At 45.2% G+C, this 17,909-nt stretch overlaps 1 protein-coding gene and 1 long non-coding RNA gene across 2 annotated transcripts; one reads left to right on the forward strand and one right to left on the reverse strand.

Annotated features, from left to right (window-relative positions):
• The first annotated feature begins 425 nt into the window (after positions 1-425).
• Positions 426-17,352, forward strand: HSP90B1 (heat shock protein 90 beta family member 1). Its single transcript, XM_051845840.3, has 18 exons — positions 426-582; positions 1,239-1,341; positions 1,865-2,006; positions 2,458-2,574; positions 3,904-4,235; positions 7,775-7,886; positions 8,101-8,220; positions 8,912-9,028; positions 11,030-11,167; positions 11,248-11,325; positions 11,436-11,501; positions 12,150-12,419; positions 12,703-12,948; positions 13,340-13,476; positions 15,800-15,878; positions 15,964-16,119; positions 16,495-16,611; positions 17,062-17,352. Exons 1-18 carry the CDS (start codon positions 534-536, stop codon positions 17,089-17,091), a joined length of 2,409 nt encoding a protein of 802 aa, XP_051701800.1. The 5' UTR covers positions 426-533; the 3' UTR covers positions 17,092-17,352.
• On the reverse strand, positions 4,728-8,174 carry LOC149123602 (uncharacterized). Its single transcript, XR_016216991.1, has 3 exons — positions 8,078-8,174; positions 7,481-7,595; positions 4,728-6,675 (listed from the first exon to the last, which is right to left on the reverse strand). It is a non-coding gene; the product is annotated as an uncharacterized LOC149123602 (long non-coding RNA).
• Positions 17,353-17,909: the final 557 nt, after the last annotated feature.

The raw sequence follows: 17,909 nt of genomic DNA on the forward strand, positions 1-17,909 counted from the left end.
CCAAAGTGTGAAGAACCCGTTGTCATGGCTACCGTTTCCCCTGGTCACGGAATACACGCTCTCTAGGATCCGGAAGTGTTTCCTCCGCGACCTCTCAAAAAAGGACGGACGTGTGTGGAGCTTACGTTCATTGGACGATTTCCTCTAGATGCTAAGGCTTCCCAGGCAAAGGGGCGGTTCCGCGTGCGAGGGGCCCGCGGAGGTATGTGATTGGACAAAAGCTGTTACCCATGCCCAATCGGAGGGAGCCACGCTTCGGGCATCGGGCACCGCACCTGGACAGCTCCTATTGGCGGACTGTGGTCCCCCCCGCGAGTCCCCATTGGGTGCCTGGGGTGCGTGGTGCGGTGCGATTGGTGGATTCGTGTTTCCCGTCCCCCGCCCGCGGGCAGTGGGGGTGAAAAGCGGCCTGACCTGCTTGCGGTGTAGTGGGCGGACCGCGCGGCCTGAGGTGTGAGGCTCGGAGCTTGGGGTGGAGGGGTGGAGGCGGCTCCTGCGATCAAAAGGGACCTGATACCCGCCGGCCGCGCGCCATGAGGGCCCTGTGGGTGCTGGGCCTCTGCTGCGTCCTGCTGACCTTCGGTGAGTGATCCTGGAGCCCGGACACCCCCCCCCCCGGCGCGGCCGCTTCTCGAAGGTTCTGGGGGCGTTGGGGAGGGGTACCAGGGCCCGCGGCGGGCCAGCGGGGCCATCGCCTTTCCTCGAAAGAGGCCGAGGGGACTACGTTGGCGCTCTTGCTGCTCTGGGAAGAAAAGAAAGGACGGAGTCGTTTAAATCCCCCGCAGCCCGCGTGGGTCCGCGCCCGGCGGTCGGGGCCGCCCCGGGCGGGGCCTCCCTTGGGCTCTGCCTTCCCCGGCTGCCCTCCCGGAGGGCTCCGGTCCGCAGCCACAGCCTGGGGAGCCCCCGCCCCGCTCCGGGCTTCCGTCGTGCGCGCGCTTCCGTTCTTAGACGTCGGCGGGGTCAGCGGGTCCAGGCCCGATTGCAAGCCCCCTCGCCAGAGGCTGCACGAATCTGGTTCGTGTTGTGACCCGGGCCGGGGCAGGCCGGGATTTGGGCTTTGGTCTGCTTGGGAGCCCCGCGCGGCGGCGCGCAGCACGTGTGGCGGGGGCCCTGAGCCACGCGAGTCGCGGGGGCTCCGTGGGGGCGCCGCGCAAGGCCCGCCTCCCCCTCCTCCGTGCACCGCGCGTGTTTCGCAATCCCTGCCCTTGCCCTGTGTGACCGTGTTCGCTGTCCCCCAGGCTCGGCCCGGGCCGACGACGAGGTGGACGTGGACGGCACCGTGGAAGAGGATCTGGGGAAGAGCAGGGAAGGGTCGAGGACGGACGACGAGGTCGTACAGAGGTCCGTGCTGGTCGGCAGCGCCGCGGGCTCCAGAGATCCCCGTTAAAGCTAATGCTCCCACAATGGGCAGGAAAGTGTTAGCAGGAGCGAGGTGTAGCGCATTATCTAAGAGTCCCTTAGCGTGAGCTTTGGATGAATTCCTTTGAAAACTGTTTTGCTGACTTGCCGTGCAGAGTGCTGGCCCCTTGAGCTTTGTAAGGCCTGAGAGAAGACTTGCAGTGGGGTTTGTACTCGCCGAGTGCGTGCACTGACTGGTTTTCTGACGGGTTTCTGTCAGTGGAGTCTCTGCCGTGGAGCAGTGTGGGTATGGGTATGACTGCTCTTTGGTCAAGTTGGGCAATTTAAGAATCTCGGCGTGACCCTCTGGGAGCAGAGGAGCTGGTACTTGGTGGTCGTCTTGGAAGGCTTCCATTTACCCGTCTAACCCTCAGGACAGTCTTCAGGGGCCCCTTGAGCCGTCAGCACAGAGGCTGTGTTTTTAAAGGTACTAAGCATGCCGTATTTGCCTACCTGATTTCCTTAGAGAGGAAGAAGCCATTCAGTTGGATGGACTCAATGCATCCCAAATACGAGAACTTAGAGAGAAATCTGAGAAGTTTGCCTTCCAAGCTGAAGTTAACAGGATGATGAAACTTATCATCAATTCATTGTATAAAAATAAAGAGGTAAGCAGCCTGGGTTAGGGTGATACTTTGTTTTGTAGATTGGCATACTTGTTTACTTTCGCAGTTAAATACATTTAAGAAATAGTAATCGCAGGTGAACAGTGAAACTGAAATACCAACCTGTGCAGCCAGGACGACTGTTAGACGTTTCCCCTTTGTCCTCTACCCTGCAAGCAGGGCCCTGGCCTGCTGAACAGTCCGCTAAGCTTCGTGGACTTCTTACTGGAAAATCAGGGTGGTGTTTAATTCTCCTTCCAGTCCAGGTATCCTTATAGTTGTAATAGTCCCGTGTATAGGAGCTAATCCTCCTTGTACCAGTGAGCAGAGCCACCCTGAGAAGACTTTAAGGATAAAGAGTGCTTTTTCAAGGTACAGAGGAGACAGGAAGAGTCGACATTAAATTCAGTGTCCTATGTGTCTAATGTAACTATCAAATCTGCCTTCCATTTAGATTTTCCTGAGAGAACTGATTTCCAATGCTTCAGATGCTTTGGATAAGATAAGGCTGATATCACTGACTGATGAACAAGCTCTTTCTGGAAATGAGGAACTAACAGTCAAAATTAAGGTAAGTACAAGAGTTCTGTCATCATTCAAGATATGCTGCACTAACTAGTGAACCCCAAGTCTCAGTAGCTTACCTCAGGAGTCGGTGACCTATGACCTTTGGACCGAATGTGACTTTGCCAAATTTACAAGTGACCTCCAAGTCTCAGTGGCTTACCTCAGGAGCCAGTGACCTATGACCTTTGGACTGAATGTGACTTAGCCAAATTTTTAGAAATTAAATTTTATTGGAGCACAGCCATGCTCATTTTTTTTTTTTAAGGTAGGGGTTTTTTTTGTTTTTGTTTTCATCAGAAATAGACATTTTGATGATTCACTCCCCAAGTACCCATAGTGGTCCCAAGGCCAGACCAGGTGCTAAACACAAGAGCCAGGAACTCAATTCAGGTCTCCCCCGTGGGTGGCGGGAACCCCATCACTTGAGCCATCATCTCCGCCTCCCAAAGACTGGATTAGCAGAAAGTGGAGTCAGGGCAGAGCCAGGTACCAAACCTAGGCTCCGCACATAAAACATGGGCATCTTAACTGCTAGGGCAAATAGCCACCCACTGCCCATTTTTCGTGTGTTATTCTGCTTTTGTGCTGCGGGGCAGAGTTGAGTTATTGTGACTGAGATCATATGACTCAGATAGCCTAAAATATTTACAGTCTGGCCCTTGACAGAAATTTTGCCACCCCCTGGCTTCAGTCATCAGTCCGCAGGCTGCCTGTGGCCTTGGCTCGCCCCCATTCTCACACTGGGACGCAGGCTGGCTGAGCAGCCATCTGGAGTATCGCTGGTTGCCGTGGTGCAGGGAGCTCAGAGGGTCTCTGCGCCAGTTTAGTCAAGGCTGAGTCTGAGCTGCACTCCTGGCTGGCACTTTCAACTCAAGGCCTAAACTAATCACCTGGCTTCACCCACCCAAGAATAGAGGAAGTACAATCCTTCTGTGTTCCTGGAAGGCAGAAAAAAAGGAATAGTGGACATGCATGAGCACCACAAATTCCAGATCCAGGATTCATGCAAGTGTAAAGTCCTTTTGTGTTCTATCCAAAAAAAACCACATTTCTTTTAACAATCGTTTTCTTTACAACTTTGACATTTCAGTCTCTTTCCATTTTATACTGATAGTCATTCAAATACACTGAGCTTTTAAATGTACTGTGTAAAGAAAGATGGTTGTACTTTAAGCTGTGTACATTCTGGAAAAGTCAAAATACTAAATACTATGTAGGAAAATAGTTTTGTTGTCCACATTGGAATTGAAGTGACCCAAAGCTGATACGTGTCAGTGCCTGGCTCAGTGTTGGCATCACATTATGTGCAACTCTGGTCTTGCCTTGCTTTCAGTGCGACAAGGAGAAGAACCTGCTGCATGTCACAGACACTGGTGTGGGAATGACTAGAGAAGAGTTGGTTAAAAACCTTGGTACCATAGCCAAGTCTGGCACGAGCGAGTTTTTAAACAAAATGACTGAGGCACAAGAAGATGGCCAGTCAACTTCCGAATTGATCGGCCAGTTTGGTGTTGGTTTCTATTCTGCCTTCCTTGTAGCAGACAAGGTTATAGTCACATCCAAACACAACAACGATACCCAGCACATCTGGGAGTCCGACTCCAATGAATTTTCTGTAATTGCTGACCCAAGAGGAAACACTCTGGGACGGGGAACAACAATTACGTGAGTATTACTGGTCTCTAATTAGAATTAATGGATAAAGGGAGAATCTGGATTCTCCAGTTCTGGTTCTCTGAGCAAATGATAAATTACGGGCCTTGATTTCCTTGCCTATAAAATGAGGACTCAAATGCTGTCACTTGAGGAAGTACTGTTGCCGTAGACCTAGGGGTAAAGTAGGAAATACGAGTTTTCTTAGGGGAAAGGGCAGATTGGAAGCCTCACAGAGGAAAGACGGCTTGGTCAGTTTTCCAGGAAACAGAAAGGAGTTTAGGCTGTGGAGCATCATGGATAAAGGCATGGAGATTGAGCATGTTGACGGAATGGAGGGAGTTCTCTCGGTGGGTGGTGGTTATTTCTGATCAACTTCTAGAAGATTTCTGAAGGAGGGTGGAGGGAGGTGGGACCAGAGAGAGGAGACCGAGTTGAAACTGTTCAAGGTAGAAATGTGGGGGGCTGAATGGAAGTTACAGAAGGTCTTTGGAAGAGAATGTCTTGGGTTGAGGCCAGTTACAATTTATTTTAAGCTGATAATTCGTGTTTGTGTGGCTGAGACAAACTGTATAGATCTTACTCCTCACAGTAGTTTCTGGTACTTGGAGCACTGAAGTATACAGGGTGACTTTTTTCTTTTAATCCCCCCCCTCCCGAATTTGGAGAAGAAATTGCATTTTAGAGGTTAGTTGACGGGCCAGTCATGCTGGGTTAATAAGAGAACATGCAGACAGCCTTAATTCTTTTCCTCTGAATTCGATTTTAAATTTTTTCTCAATGTTAGGAGTTTAAGTCCTCAATAGGAAAATATATGCCTATCATTTTGAACAGTTTTCTTCATCCTACCACATAGCATTTTCTATCTTCATTGTCACATATATATTTCTTTTAGCAAAGACTAATTAGGGGACCACATTTTAGTGTTTTGCTAATCTCTTGTTACCCATTTGTCTTTCCCTGTGTACCCATCTCCACATGTCCAGACGCCATTAGGAGATATCACTAAGTGAAACCCCAGTGTTCTCTGTGTTTCAGACCTTGTGAGGAAGATAGCTGCTTCACTGCTGTGGAGAGGTGGAAAATGATCTATCCCCGACACTGTTGCCCCAGGCTCCCTGGCTGTAAACCTCAGGAGAGCAAACATTTTGTTGGCAGTTCCATCCCCAGAACCCAGCAGTTGACTGACAGATTCCACAGTACTTCAGAAAGTTGGAGACAGTGACATTAAACATTAAGTTCATTTTGCTACAAAAAATTTGGAAACTCATGCATAATACATTCTCCAAATACTTTTTGAAAATCCCTCTTTCCTTCCCCGTTTTAAACCTTTCTCACCTCATTCTTCCCTGTCAATGTGTATTAATGTTCAAGTGTTTGTAGGGGAGGAGAGGAAGGCAGGTGGTGTCACCATACCCTGTCTTCTAGCACATACTCCCCACCCCCATGTACATCTGAGCTGCTTGAAAAAAGGATAAAGTGGGTCCTCGAAACGCACAGAACCAATACCAAGATGTGCAGGTGCACAGTCCCTCACGTGAAGTGCGAACTGTGCATTTAGCATTCTATATACATCAGATCGTCTCTAGGCTACTTCGACTACCTGATTCAGTGTGAATCCTATGTCAGTTGTCATTGTATTGTTTAGGGACTAATGACAAGAAAACAGCATGTCAGTAAGACACAACCATTTTAGGGCTGATCGTTCTGAATGCAGAGTGCACAGCAGCTGCAGCAGAACATGGCTGATCCCAGCGGTTGTGTCTGCTGATGCTGAACTGCTGCTTCATCTTCAGTGCGTGGTGACGCTAACCACCTTTCCATTGAAATAAGCAGCAAGGGGCAGCGCCGTGGCTCACTTGGCTAATCCTCCACCTGCAGCGCCGGCATCCCGATTGGGCGCTGGGTTCTAGTCCCGGTTGCTCCTCTTCCAGTCCAGCTCTCTGCTGTGGCCTGGGAAGGCAGTGGAGGATGGTCCAAGTGCTTGGGCCCTGCACCCGCATGGGAGACCAGGAAGAAGCTCCTGGCACCTGGCTTCTGGCTGGCGCAACACCAGCTGCAGCGGCTATTTGGGGAGTGAACCAACGGAGGGAAGACCTTTCTCTCTGTCTCTCTCACTTTCTGTAACTCTACCTGTCCAAAAAAAAAGGGCAGCAAAATCATGGTGGTAAACCCAATGGGTTTCTTCTTGATTTTAAGCTCAGGAGCCTGTAGGCTATCACGTGTCACAGCTCTGCTGTATCAGCTTAAAAATAGCCATAGAGGGCCAGCTCTCTGCTGTGGCCCGGGAAGGCAGTGGAGGATGGCCCAGGTGCTTGGGCCCTGCACCCCAAGGTAGACCAGGAGAAGCACCTGGCTCCTGGCTTCGGATCAGTGCCGTGCGCCGGCCGCGGCGGCCATTGAAGGGTGAACCAATGGCAAAAAGGAAGGCCTCTCTCTCTGTCCACTCTGCCTGTCAAAAAAGAAAAAAAGAAAAAAAAAATAGCCGTAGATGATACATGAGTATGTGCCCCAGTGAAACTTACTAGGGTGCCAGCTACAATTTGTTTACCCTTTGCCTAGATCTCACTTCAGGGCTCATGCATCTAATTGCCTTTTAAATACCTCTACCTAAGGTGTTTAAACCAGCAACTAAAACTGAACCCCTCAAGAATCCCCTACCACTAGGACTTCTGTATGCTGAGACCAGAGACCCAGTCATCTCACTAGGCTGTGTCCTTACCATATCCTGTGTACCACTAAACTATAAACCTTTGCAACAGAAGAGAACAGTAGCTATCTCACCTCCCATGTTTACTGAGAGCACAGACATCAAGATAAGATAGGGCCACCTGTGCCTGAGAGTGTGCAGTGGTTTTTCCTTATTTTTGATGGATGGAGGACAGGTTTGTAGAAGCAGCAATAAGAAGGAAGAATAAGCAGTGCTACAGTTCCCAATGTGGGAATGATTAAAACGAGCTTTGCCCAGTAGAACTCTATGCAGAGCAGCAGTGCTCCGTACCTGCACACTCCAGTGTGGCCACCTGTGGCTGTGCAGCTGTGAAACTGGGCTTGTGAGTCTTACTCCGAGTCACATGGGGCTGATGGCTACCATTTTTTGGATGGTAGAGAAACAATTATTCAGCTTAGTTTTTCTTTTTTAGGGAATTTGTTTTTACTAATTAGAGAGAGGTCCCTATAATAATTGTTACTTTTAAAATAACAGCTGTGAGTGTTGAAATAATTCCATTTTTTGTCAGAATGTTTCAGTGTCTCACCTTGAGAAATGAAAATCCTGTCCACTCAGAAGGTTGGGAACATTTTCACTTTTACTTGAAGCTAAGGATGTTCTCCACTGAGGGAATGCAGGAGGGTCTTCCCTTGTCCCATGCCCTGAAAGGCAAGATATTTAGTTCACAAACCCTCACTGGTGAGGCAGTTCTTAACATCAATAATGGAGCCATCCTGAATTACACAGAACAGTTGATTGTTACCGTTATCAAGATACTTGAATTTCTAATCAGAGCATCTAAACCTTGAATATTTCCAACCATCTTATTTTCCTGTTGCAGCCTTGTCTTAAAAGAAGAAGCATCTGATTACCTTGAATTGGATACAATTAAAAATCTTGTCAAGAAATACTCACAGTTCATAAACTTCCCTATTTACGTGTGGAGCAGCAAGGTAAATCCATATTGATAATATGTGTACAGTAGTACATGCAAATTTTAAATGTTTAACACTAAATGAAGGTTAAATGTGGCTCTGGGAGTTAAGGATCCCTTCAGGGTTTTCCTACCAAAGACCTTTTTGTTATTTTTCAAGTGTTGCTTCATATCCATAGACAAAGTGAGAAATCATTACCCAGAGTTTACCTGTGATCCCACTTTCTGCATAGACGGAGACGGTCGAGGAGCCCGCGGAAGAGGAGGAGGCAGCAAAAGAAGAAAAAGAAGAAGCCGATGACGAAGCTGCAGTAGAAGAAGAAGAAGAAGAAAAGAAACCAAAAACTAAAAAAGTAAGTCTGCTTCATCTCCCACGTAGAATGTGTAGAAGGAACCTGAATGCGCACGTGATTGGATTTGAGCCTCAGTTTTCAAAGTCCCTTTTGCCAGGTGGCCCAGCCTTTAGAACCATGGCCACCTTTATTTGTGTGCTGTCCTCCCATAGAAAGATTCAAGCAGCGAGCAGACCATGTTTATGAGTCATTTTCTGACTTCCGTGTGTTGCCTAGGACCAGTGGCTAGTGTGTTCTGAATTTTAAAATTCCTAACACTTTCTGAATCTTTTGTCCTTTTACTTGTGGGATTAATTATAAAAATAGTTCTCTGGCTTATTCAGGTAGCAGAGCAGGTACCGGTGCTGATTGTTGAGAAATGTTTATGAATCTGAATTTAAAGTCATTTAAAAGGAATATATAATAGGTGTTTCTTTATAACCTCAAATATTTTCAAGAAACAACATCTTAACTCATTAATTGGCTTTTTTATTAGCTATGTTAACCAACTTCCTTTGTCTATTAAATATTGGCCTTAAATGTTGGGGAAACCAATTTATTTTTAAGTTTTTGATCCAATAGGTAGGAGCTATCCTAGATAACCAATACCTTTGGTACATTACATAGTCTTTTGAAATTTGCTTAAGCTGTGGTTCATGCTAGAATAACCATTGACGATTGCTAAGAGGCTAATCAAATACTGTAACTTCAGGTTGAGAAAACAGTCTGGGATTGGGAACTTATGAATGATATCAAACCAATATGGCAGAGACCATCAAAAGAAGTAGAAGAAGATGAATACAAAGCTTTCTACAAATCATTTTCAAAGGTAAATATTATTTAAAATTCCCTAGCTTCAGGTTATTAATGAGTAGGCAAAATAATCACTGTGTTGAATATAGTATACAACCTTGAATGAGGTGGTCTGTCCCCATTTTACCCAATCAGAAGATTCAATAGAAGACCTTTAGGCCAACTAGAATAGGTCTACTTTTTTTCTTCTTTTTTAGTATTTATTTCATTTATTTGAAAGGCAGAGTTACGGATCTTCCATCTGCTGGTTCACTTCTCAGATGGCCAAAATGGCCAGAACTGGGCCTGTCCAAAGCAAGAAGCTTCCTCTGTGTCTCCCACGTGGGTGCAGAGCCTCAAACACTTGGGCTGTCTTCAGCTGCTTTTCTCAGGCCATAGCAGGGAGTTCTGGATCCAAAGTGGGGCAGCTGGAACTCAGACCAGCACCCATATGAGATGGCAGCTTTAATCCACTACACCACAATGCCGTCCCAAGAGCAGGTCCATTAGGACCACAGGTGAAGTAGTCCTGAATCATAATTTACCAACTTAATCATAATTAAAAATACATTTAAATTTTACATGAGCCTTTGAGGTTAGTTTGTCACTAGAGACAGTCTGAGAGTAATTGGTTTCTAAAACATGTCATTTTTACTTACACTGAATTTTAATACTTCTCTACCTCAAAATCAAGATACTACACAGGTGTTTGATGCCGGGGTTAAGACACAACTTGGGAACCTCGCATTGCATTTTGGAGTTGCCTGGCTCCACTTTCAATCCCAGCTTCCTGCTCATATACAGTTTGGGAGGCAGCAGCTGATGGCTCAAGTGCAAACAGTTTCCTTTTTCATCCTGTGTATTTGATAACACTTAAATTATTCTGAGAAGGACTCCATGGGCTCAGATTGTCAAAGGGTCTGTGTTAACAAGATTAAGTACCACCTACATTAGTGTTAAACTTTGATTTCTACCACAAAACCCATAAAACATGAAATCACGTTGTCAAATGGCTTTTAATGTCATTTTTACAGAGCTTGCTTGCAGCATCAAACATTGTGAGATTATAGGCCTAGGAATAGTTACTCAATCTGTTTCCTTGCCTGTTTTCTCTTAATGATCTCTTCTTGTGACTTTTCATCTAAAACTAGCACTGATATTACTTCAAGCTAATGTCTCCCCACATAACACTTTACACAAAGAACAGAATGCGATAATAGTCACACAGCTAAATGAAACTTCATAGATGCAGAGTATGTTTGTTCTTTATTCCATGTCTGCTGAGTTTCAGCTCTTGAATCTCCCTTGTCCTGTCTCCATGTTCATTTCCATGAACGCTAATGTCAGTGTTTATAAACATTGAGGTACAGCAGCTATATTAGAAATATGAGCCACATCTGTGATTTTAAGTTTTTTAGAAACTATAGTAAATTGGAACATTAAAATTCATTTTAATTTAACCCAAAATAGTGTTGTTTCAGCATGTAGTTAGTATAAGAAATTAATAAGACATTTCATATTCTTGTTTGATTTGTATTATGTCTTCAAAATGTATTTTACAGTCTCAATTCACACTAGCCACGTTTCAAGTGCTCAGTAGCCACATGTGGGTCCAGTAATGGATAAAGCAGATAGAGGGTGTTTCCGACTTTATGCCTTCACATAGCTCTTTAGTTCACTGCTAGACACCGAACCACGTCGGAGAACTCTGTCCTTCCTCAAGTGCACTCAGGAAGGGTTAGGCATGATTTTTGTTGTTTAGACGGGGTGATGGTTTTTCTGTCATGTCATGTTCTTTCATACTTGTGGAAGCTAGCAGACAATTCACTAGTCCAGCCTTCCCCGAGTTTAGACACTAGTCATGTTTGTGACAGTCATCAAAGCCAGTCATCTAACCAGTTGGAATTGTGATCTTGCTTCTCCAGGATAGCATCCCCACTCTTTGTTCATTAAACACCAAGCTGAATGTGTATAGTGCTTAGCCTTTGCATGGTTTTTCCTGTGCCTTTTGAATGACTAAGAGATGAATTTTTCATAGGAAAGTGATGACCCCATGGCCTATATCCACTTCACTGCTGAAGGAGAAGTTACCTTTAAATCCATTTTATTTGTACCTACATCTGCTCCACGTGGTCTGTTTGACGAATATGGATCTAAGAAGAGTGATTACATTAAGGTGAGTCTTAAGTAGCATCGAGTGAACTTAAAATTTGAAAACAGTGTGCAGAAGGTGACATCCATGTGGCCTCTCCCTAGCTCTACGTGCGCCGGGTGTTCATCACAGATGACTTCCATGACATGATGCCTAAGTACCTGAATTTTGTCAAGGGTGTTGTAAGTACTGGAGATGGGGTTTAGGGGTATTGGCCTGGGGCGCTGGCAGGATTGGGGTTGTTTGGCTTTGCTGTTCTCATTGCTCAGTGACCTTTCTTTGCCATCTGAAGGTGGACTCGGACGACCTCCCCTTGAATGTTTCCCGTGAGACCCTCCAGCAGCATAAACTGCTTAAGGTGAGCACTGTCTGTGCAAAGGAACCGGCCACAGCTGGTGGGAGGTTCAGGACAGACCCCGTGAGCACAATAACCAGATTTTGAGTCTGGTTCTAACTTGTGAGTTGAGGAAGTTCCTTTCACTCGGATTATCAGGTCTTGAAAATCTGTTTCCTTCCTTCCTTTTTCCTTCTCCAACATTGAATAAAATAGCAAACAGAGAGGAGTTAAAAGAATCATCCAGTGAGTAGCCAAGTACACCCACTGCCTGGTCCACGGTTAATGTCTTATCTTACAGGCTTTACCCCATAAGCTGTTCATTTGTTAAATCTTTCCTTAAACCTCCCTCCCCAGTCCCAACCGTGCCTCCATGAGTACAATATTCTTGGGTTTGTAAATTTGAAAGTAGCCTATTTTTTTATTCCCTTTATGTAGATCTAGAAAGATAGCGAATTTTAAAGTTAGACTGTAGAGTTCAGGCCATCTTGTGACTGTTGCCACTGGCAGTTTCGGCGCAGTCAACACAGTGTTTTCCCTGTTACCTGCCCCTTGATAAGTGGCAGTGACAATCCCTGTCTTTGTATTGTGGGTCACAACTCCCCTGGTACCTCACATTTTCAGAAGTTCTACATGAACTTCTCTAATGGGTGATTATTTGATTTTGTTTAGGTGATCAGGAAGAAGCTTGTCCGTAAAACTCTGGACATGATCAAGAAGATTGCTGATGAGAAATACAACGACACTTTCTGGAAAGAATTCGGTACCAACATCAAGCTTGGTGTAATTGAGGATCACTCCAATCGAACACGTCTTGCTAAACTGCTTCGATTCCAGTCTTCCCACCACCCAACTGACATTACTAGTCTAGACCAGTATGTGGAAAGAATGAAGGAAAAACAGGACAAAATCTACTTCATGGCTGGGGCCAGCAGAAAAGAGGTAAGGTGAACTTCCATGTTCAGGGACTGTGATAGGCAGCTAAGGATTTCTAGCCAGCTCTTGAGGGGAGAAAGAAAGGGATAGTTAGCATTTGTGTAACTGGAGTAATTACGAAGCCTGAACAGTCACTAATGGAAAGTGACGTCCTCTGCCATGCAGTTCTTCACATGTAAGGCAGAGTTAATACCAGATACGCACAGCTAATGGGGTGAGAGAGTGAGCCGTAGCCATAGCCATAGCCATAGCCATAGCCAGACTTGTAAATGTGTCACTGCCCTTCTAGGCCGAATCGTCTCCATTTGTTGAGCGGCTTCTGAAGAAGGGCTATGAAGTCATTTACCTCACAGAACCTGTGGACGAATACTGCATTCAGGCCCTTCCTGAGTTTGATGGGAAAAGGTTCCAGAATGTGGCCAAGGAAGGGGTGAAGTTTGATGAAAGCGAGAAAACGAAGGAGAGTCGTGAAGCAACCGAGAAAGAATTTGAGCCTCTGCTCAACTGGATGAAAGACAAAGCCCTCAAGGACAAGGTATTTCCCTGGAATTGACTCACTGAAAATGTTAGCGCCTGTGAGAGAGAAATTGTTCTGACCACAAACAGAGCTGCAGCTAGTTTCTTTGTAACCTTTAAAAATGGGGAAGAACAACGTTTAATAATGTAACTATGGAGAGGAGGAACTGCAGAATATTTTCTGTGGTATCATACTGCTTTTATAAAAGTTTTTGTGTTAAATTTTGTTTTTAAAAGTTGATGTTTTAAGTATTTCTGATGAAAGAATTCAGATTACTAAATGATAGTATCTAAGCATTCGTAAACAAAAGCCCCGTTTATGACCCATGCTGTGAAGTCTTACAAAGTCCAAGTACAGTGATAGAATGACCTTACCTGTTGATGTCTAATGTTTGGTTTCTTGTCCTAAGATTGAAAAGGCTGTGGTGTCTCAGCGCCTGACCGAGTCTCCGTGTGCTCTGGTGGCCAGCCAGTACGGATGGTCTGGCAACATGGAGAGAATCATGAAAGCCCAGGCCTACCAAACGGGCAAGGACATCTCTACAAAGTAAGCATCGGCGGGGTGGGGGGTGTCTACCACTTGTTCTCTACCAAAGTTTACATAACAAAGGGATTCTATGTTAGGTTGGTCAGTCTTTGACTCATGATTTTATTGTTTTATATTCAGATGGAAATTTTCTTAAACTATTACATATCATTACTTTTGTATTAGACTATATGCTTGGCCTGGACTTCACATTTTTAACAAATGTTAATGGTTAACGATAATAACAGTTCTCAGGTAGGGCCTCTATAAATTGTGCTCTGCAGCCACCTGACATATACCTTTAGTACATTAAGTTACAGAAACCCAAACAGTATGTCCTACCAAATAAAGGGGTCAAGGACTACAAATGAGCAAATATGAGGGTGCTAAAACAACTCATGGGAAACTTGAAATAAAAGGCAATGAATGGGTCGGCGCCTCGGCTCAGTAGGCTAATCCTCCGCCTTGCGGCGCCGGCACACTGGGTTCTGTCCCGATTGCCCCTCTTCCAGGCCAGCTCTCTGCTGTGGCCAGGGAGTGCAGTGGAAGATGGCCCAAGTGCTTGGGCCCTGCACCCTATGGGAGACCAGGAGAAGCACCTGGCTCCTGCCTTCGGATAGGCGCGGTGCACCAGCCACAGCGGCCATTGGAGGGTGAACCAACGGCAAAGGAAGACCTTTCTGTCTCTCTCACTGTCCACTCTGCCTGTCAAAAAAAAAAAAAAAAAGGCAATGAATGCAGTGGCAGGCATTTAGCCTCACAGTTAAGACATCCACACCCCACCTCATAGAACCTGGGTTTGATTCCCACCTCTGTTCTAACTGCAGCTTCCTGCTAATGCAGACCCTGACAGGCAGCAATGATGGCCCAAGTTTTTCTAAGATTTTGACAGGTAGGGTTACCGACAGAGGGAGAGACTGAGAGAAAGGTCTTCCATCCACTGGTTCACTACCCAAATGGCCACAACAGCCAGAGCTGGGCCGATCAGGAGCCAGGAACTCCTTTGGGTCTCCCACGCAGGTGCAGGGGCCCAAGCACTTGGGCCATCTTCTGCTTTCCCAGGCCGTAGCAGAGAGCTGCATCAGAAGAGGAGCGGCCAGGACTAGAACCAACGCCCCTATGGGATGCTAGTGCCGCAGGCAGATGAACTTATTGCAGCACAGCGCCAGCTCCTAGAGAGTTTGGTGTTTTACTTGGTGGTTAAGACGGAGCTTTGGGATGTCCACATCCTATATCAGAGTGCTTGGGTTCAAATTCTAGCTCCACTTCTCAATCCAGCTTCCTGCTAACAGGCACCCAGGGAGGCAGCTGGTAATGGCCCAAGTGTTTGGGTTCCTGCCATTCATGTAGGAGACCTAGATTTCCAGGCTTCCATCTTCAGCCTGGTCCAGCCCTTGCTGCTGCAGGCACTTGGGCAGTGAACTAGCAGATGAAAGAGCTGTCTTTTGTCTCTCTCTGCCTTTTAAGTAATAAAGTCTTGATCATAACTACATTTTCCTTGAATAGTTTCTGAAGCTCCCTTAAATTTGAACTCAAAGGACCAAATACTAGCAGTGTAGTGAGTCTTTGGTACTCTGATTTTCAGGAAATGTGATGGTCCAGGTTTGTATTTTACTGTCAGAGCGATGGCCTCTAAAATGACCTCTTTCGTGCTTTCTGCCATCTGGAAGATCTTCATTAGCTACCTAGTCGTCACGATTTTTTCCCCCCGAGGACTAGTTTAACGATTCTTCTTTTTGAAGCCATTTCTCACAAGTGTACTGTGCTTTGTTCATGATTCCAAAACTGTATATATGTGCATGTTCACACACATTCACATGTCACTTAGCAGGGATTTATGTTGAGTAATGAGTTGTTAGGTTCACCATGAGATGTTGCTGTGCTGTGCCTGACTATATAAATGATAACATAATCACCAGTGTATGGTATATACGTTACTAAAATTCTAACTTGTGAATGTTGTCACTTGATGGTTGCCATCTAAAACTTACCTACCTATTTCATTAAGTGATTGATAAATGACCACCATTCAGTAAACATTTGAGCACTTACTGTATCTATTCACTGGTAGTCAAAAGGAGGCATTGCTCGTCAGGAGTCCAGATGACAGATGAAGTCATCTAATAAGCCCTGTGGATGCAGGTGCACCAGGGTAAGGACAGATGTCATTCATCCCTGCGGTACACTCTGTCATCTGACCACGCCTGCTTCCCTTTCAAAGGGAGCAATACACGAACTTGTGGATTTTTTTTCAAGAGATTCTCTGATTATGAAAGGATAAGTGGAATGTATGAACCCTAAAATTAGATAGGCTTCACTAATGTTGACTTTTCTCACTTAACAGTTACTATGCCAGTCAAAAGAAGACATTTGAAATCAATCCCAGACATCCACTGATCAGAGACATGCTTCGACGAATTAAGGTATTGACCATCCTGTTACTTGTTCTTTTAATTTGAACACTTTGTACATTTTAATATTAATCAAGTGACGCTTCTGCTGTTTCAGGAAGATGAAGATGACAAGACTGTTATGGATCTTGCTGTGGTTTTGTTTGAAACAGCGACACTTCGGTCAGGATATCTTTTACCGGACACTAAAGCATATGGAGATAGAATAGAAAGAATGCTTCGCCTCAGCTTGAACATTGACCCTGATGCAAAGGTTTGTGCCTCCAGCCTTTGCACACTTGCTGACTGGCTGGTCTCTTTCCTCCCTCCTTTCTTTCCTCCCTCCTCCTCTTCCTTCCTGAGGCAGCCGCTCATGATTAAGTGATGGAACTTAGACGTCCACCTAATCTCCACTTTCTGAAACAGTTCATTGAACGTTTGCATCACCAGAGTGACAGACACTGCACTAGAAACTAGAGAGGAATTCCCCTTCTGCATTTTCTTCTCACCCGCCTCCCTTCATTAGCTGGACTGTTAACTCTTAGTGAGATTGGCTCTCTAGTTCCGGGATCTCACACGTGAGCTTTCACACAGTAAGCAAAGCGCAGACAGATCCAAGGCATTGATGGGCTTGTAAATGTGCTCTTAGGTGGAAGAAGAACCCGAGGAGGAGCCAGAAGACACCACAGAAGACACCGAGCAAGATGAAGAAGAAGAAATGGATGCTGGCACGGATGAAGAGGAACAGGAACAGGAACCAGAAAAGGTATGTCGGAACAAGACGGCACTTGGCTTTGTAGTTCTGTAAGCAACACAGTGCTAACTGTAAGAAGTCAGATCAAGTCTTAAAATATCTGAAGGCAGGTATCTAATATCAACTCTGAACTTTTAGCAAAATACTGTTTTCTGTCAAGTGTTTAATTTCACTTTATTTTAGCCAACCATTCTTGAGATGTTTTTAAAAAGAATTTTCCTTAGCTACTCCTTGCTACTTGAAAGTATTCTGCCTTACTACCTAGCTACATTAGGTTCATTTTATTTGTTGGTTGTGTTCAAAGGCCATTAATCTTGCTAGTGAGTTCTAAACTTGAGTTCAGGCCCGCAGCTGTAATTTTGCAAACAGACCGGGCCCTTTGGTTTTGTTCATACATGAACATTCTGTAAGCCACAGTTTTTTCTGCTAGCCTTTAACATTTTCTGGTTTCTGTTTTCACAGAAATCGACAGCTGAAAAAGATGAATTGTAAGTTATACTCACCATTTGGATCCTGTGTGGAGAAGGAATGTGAAATTTAAGTCCTTTCTTTTGGGAGAGACTTGTTTTAGATGCTCCCCCAACTCCCTTCTCCCCTGCACTGTAAAACGTCGGGATTTTGGGTCACAGGAAAAAGTGGGTTTTTTAGTTGAATTTTTTTTAACATTCCTCATGAATGTAAATTTGTACTATTTAACTGACTTCTTGGTGTAAAATCTTGTCATGTGTAAAAAAATAAAAAAGATCCCAAATACCCAGTGTCTTGTTTATGGTTTTATAATATATAGCATGGCAACTGTCTTACTCAGCTGATTTTCTTTAAATCATGACAACTTGGATTTGCACTGGGGCATAATAGATTAGGCTGCCACTTGGAAGGTCTATACCAGCATCCCAAATCAGAATGCTGGTTTGAGTCCCAGCTGCTCCGCTTCCTGCCCAGTTTCCTGCTATTGCCCTGCGAAGGCAGCAGATGATGGCCCCTCCACTAATCTGGGACACCCAGATGGAGTTCCTAACTCCTGGCTTCATCAGGCCCAGCTCCAGCTCTTGTGACCATTTGGGAAATGGAACCAGTAGATGGAAGATCTTGCTGTGTTTGTCTCTCCCTCTCTGCTACTATGCCTTTCAAATAAAAATTGTTGTCAAAATGAACTGGGATTCTTCTTATAAAAGTAAGTTTGTCTGAAGAAAAGTTTTGTTAAAAGTTTGGGTTAGAAGCCTAGAAGTTAAGACACTACATGCCCTCTCAGAACTCCTGCATTCATGGTTGGCATTGGTGGCGCAGCATGTTAAGCTGCCATCTGCAGT

Source organism: Oryctolagus cuniculus, chromosome 11 (assembly GCF_051225735.1).
Source record: "Oryctolagus cuniculus isolate XC-2025 breed Fujian yellow rabbit chromosome 11, ASM5122573v1, whole genome shotgun sequence".
Lineage (NCBI taxonomy): Eukaryota > Metazoa > Chordata > Mammalia > Lagomorpha > Leporidae > Oryctolagus > Oryctolagus cuniculus.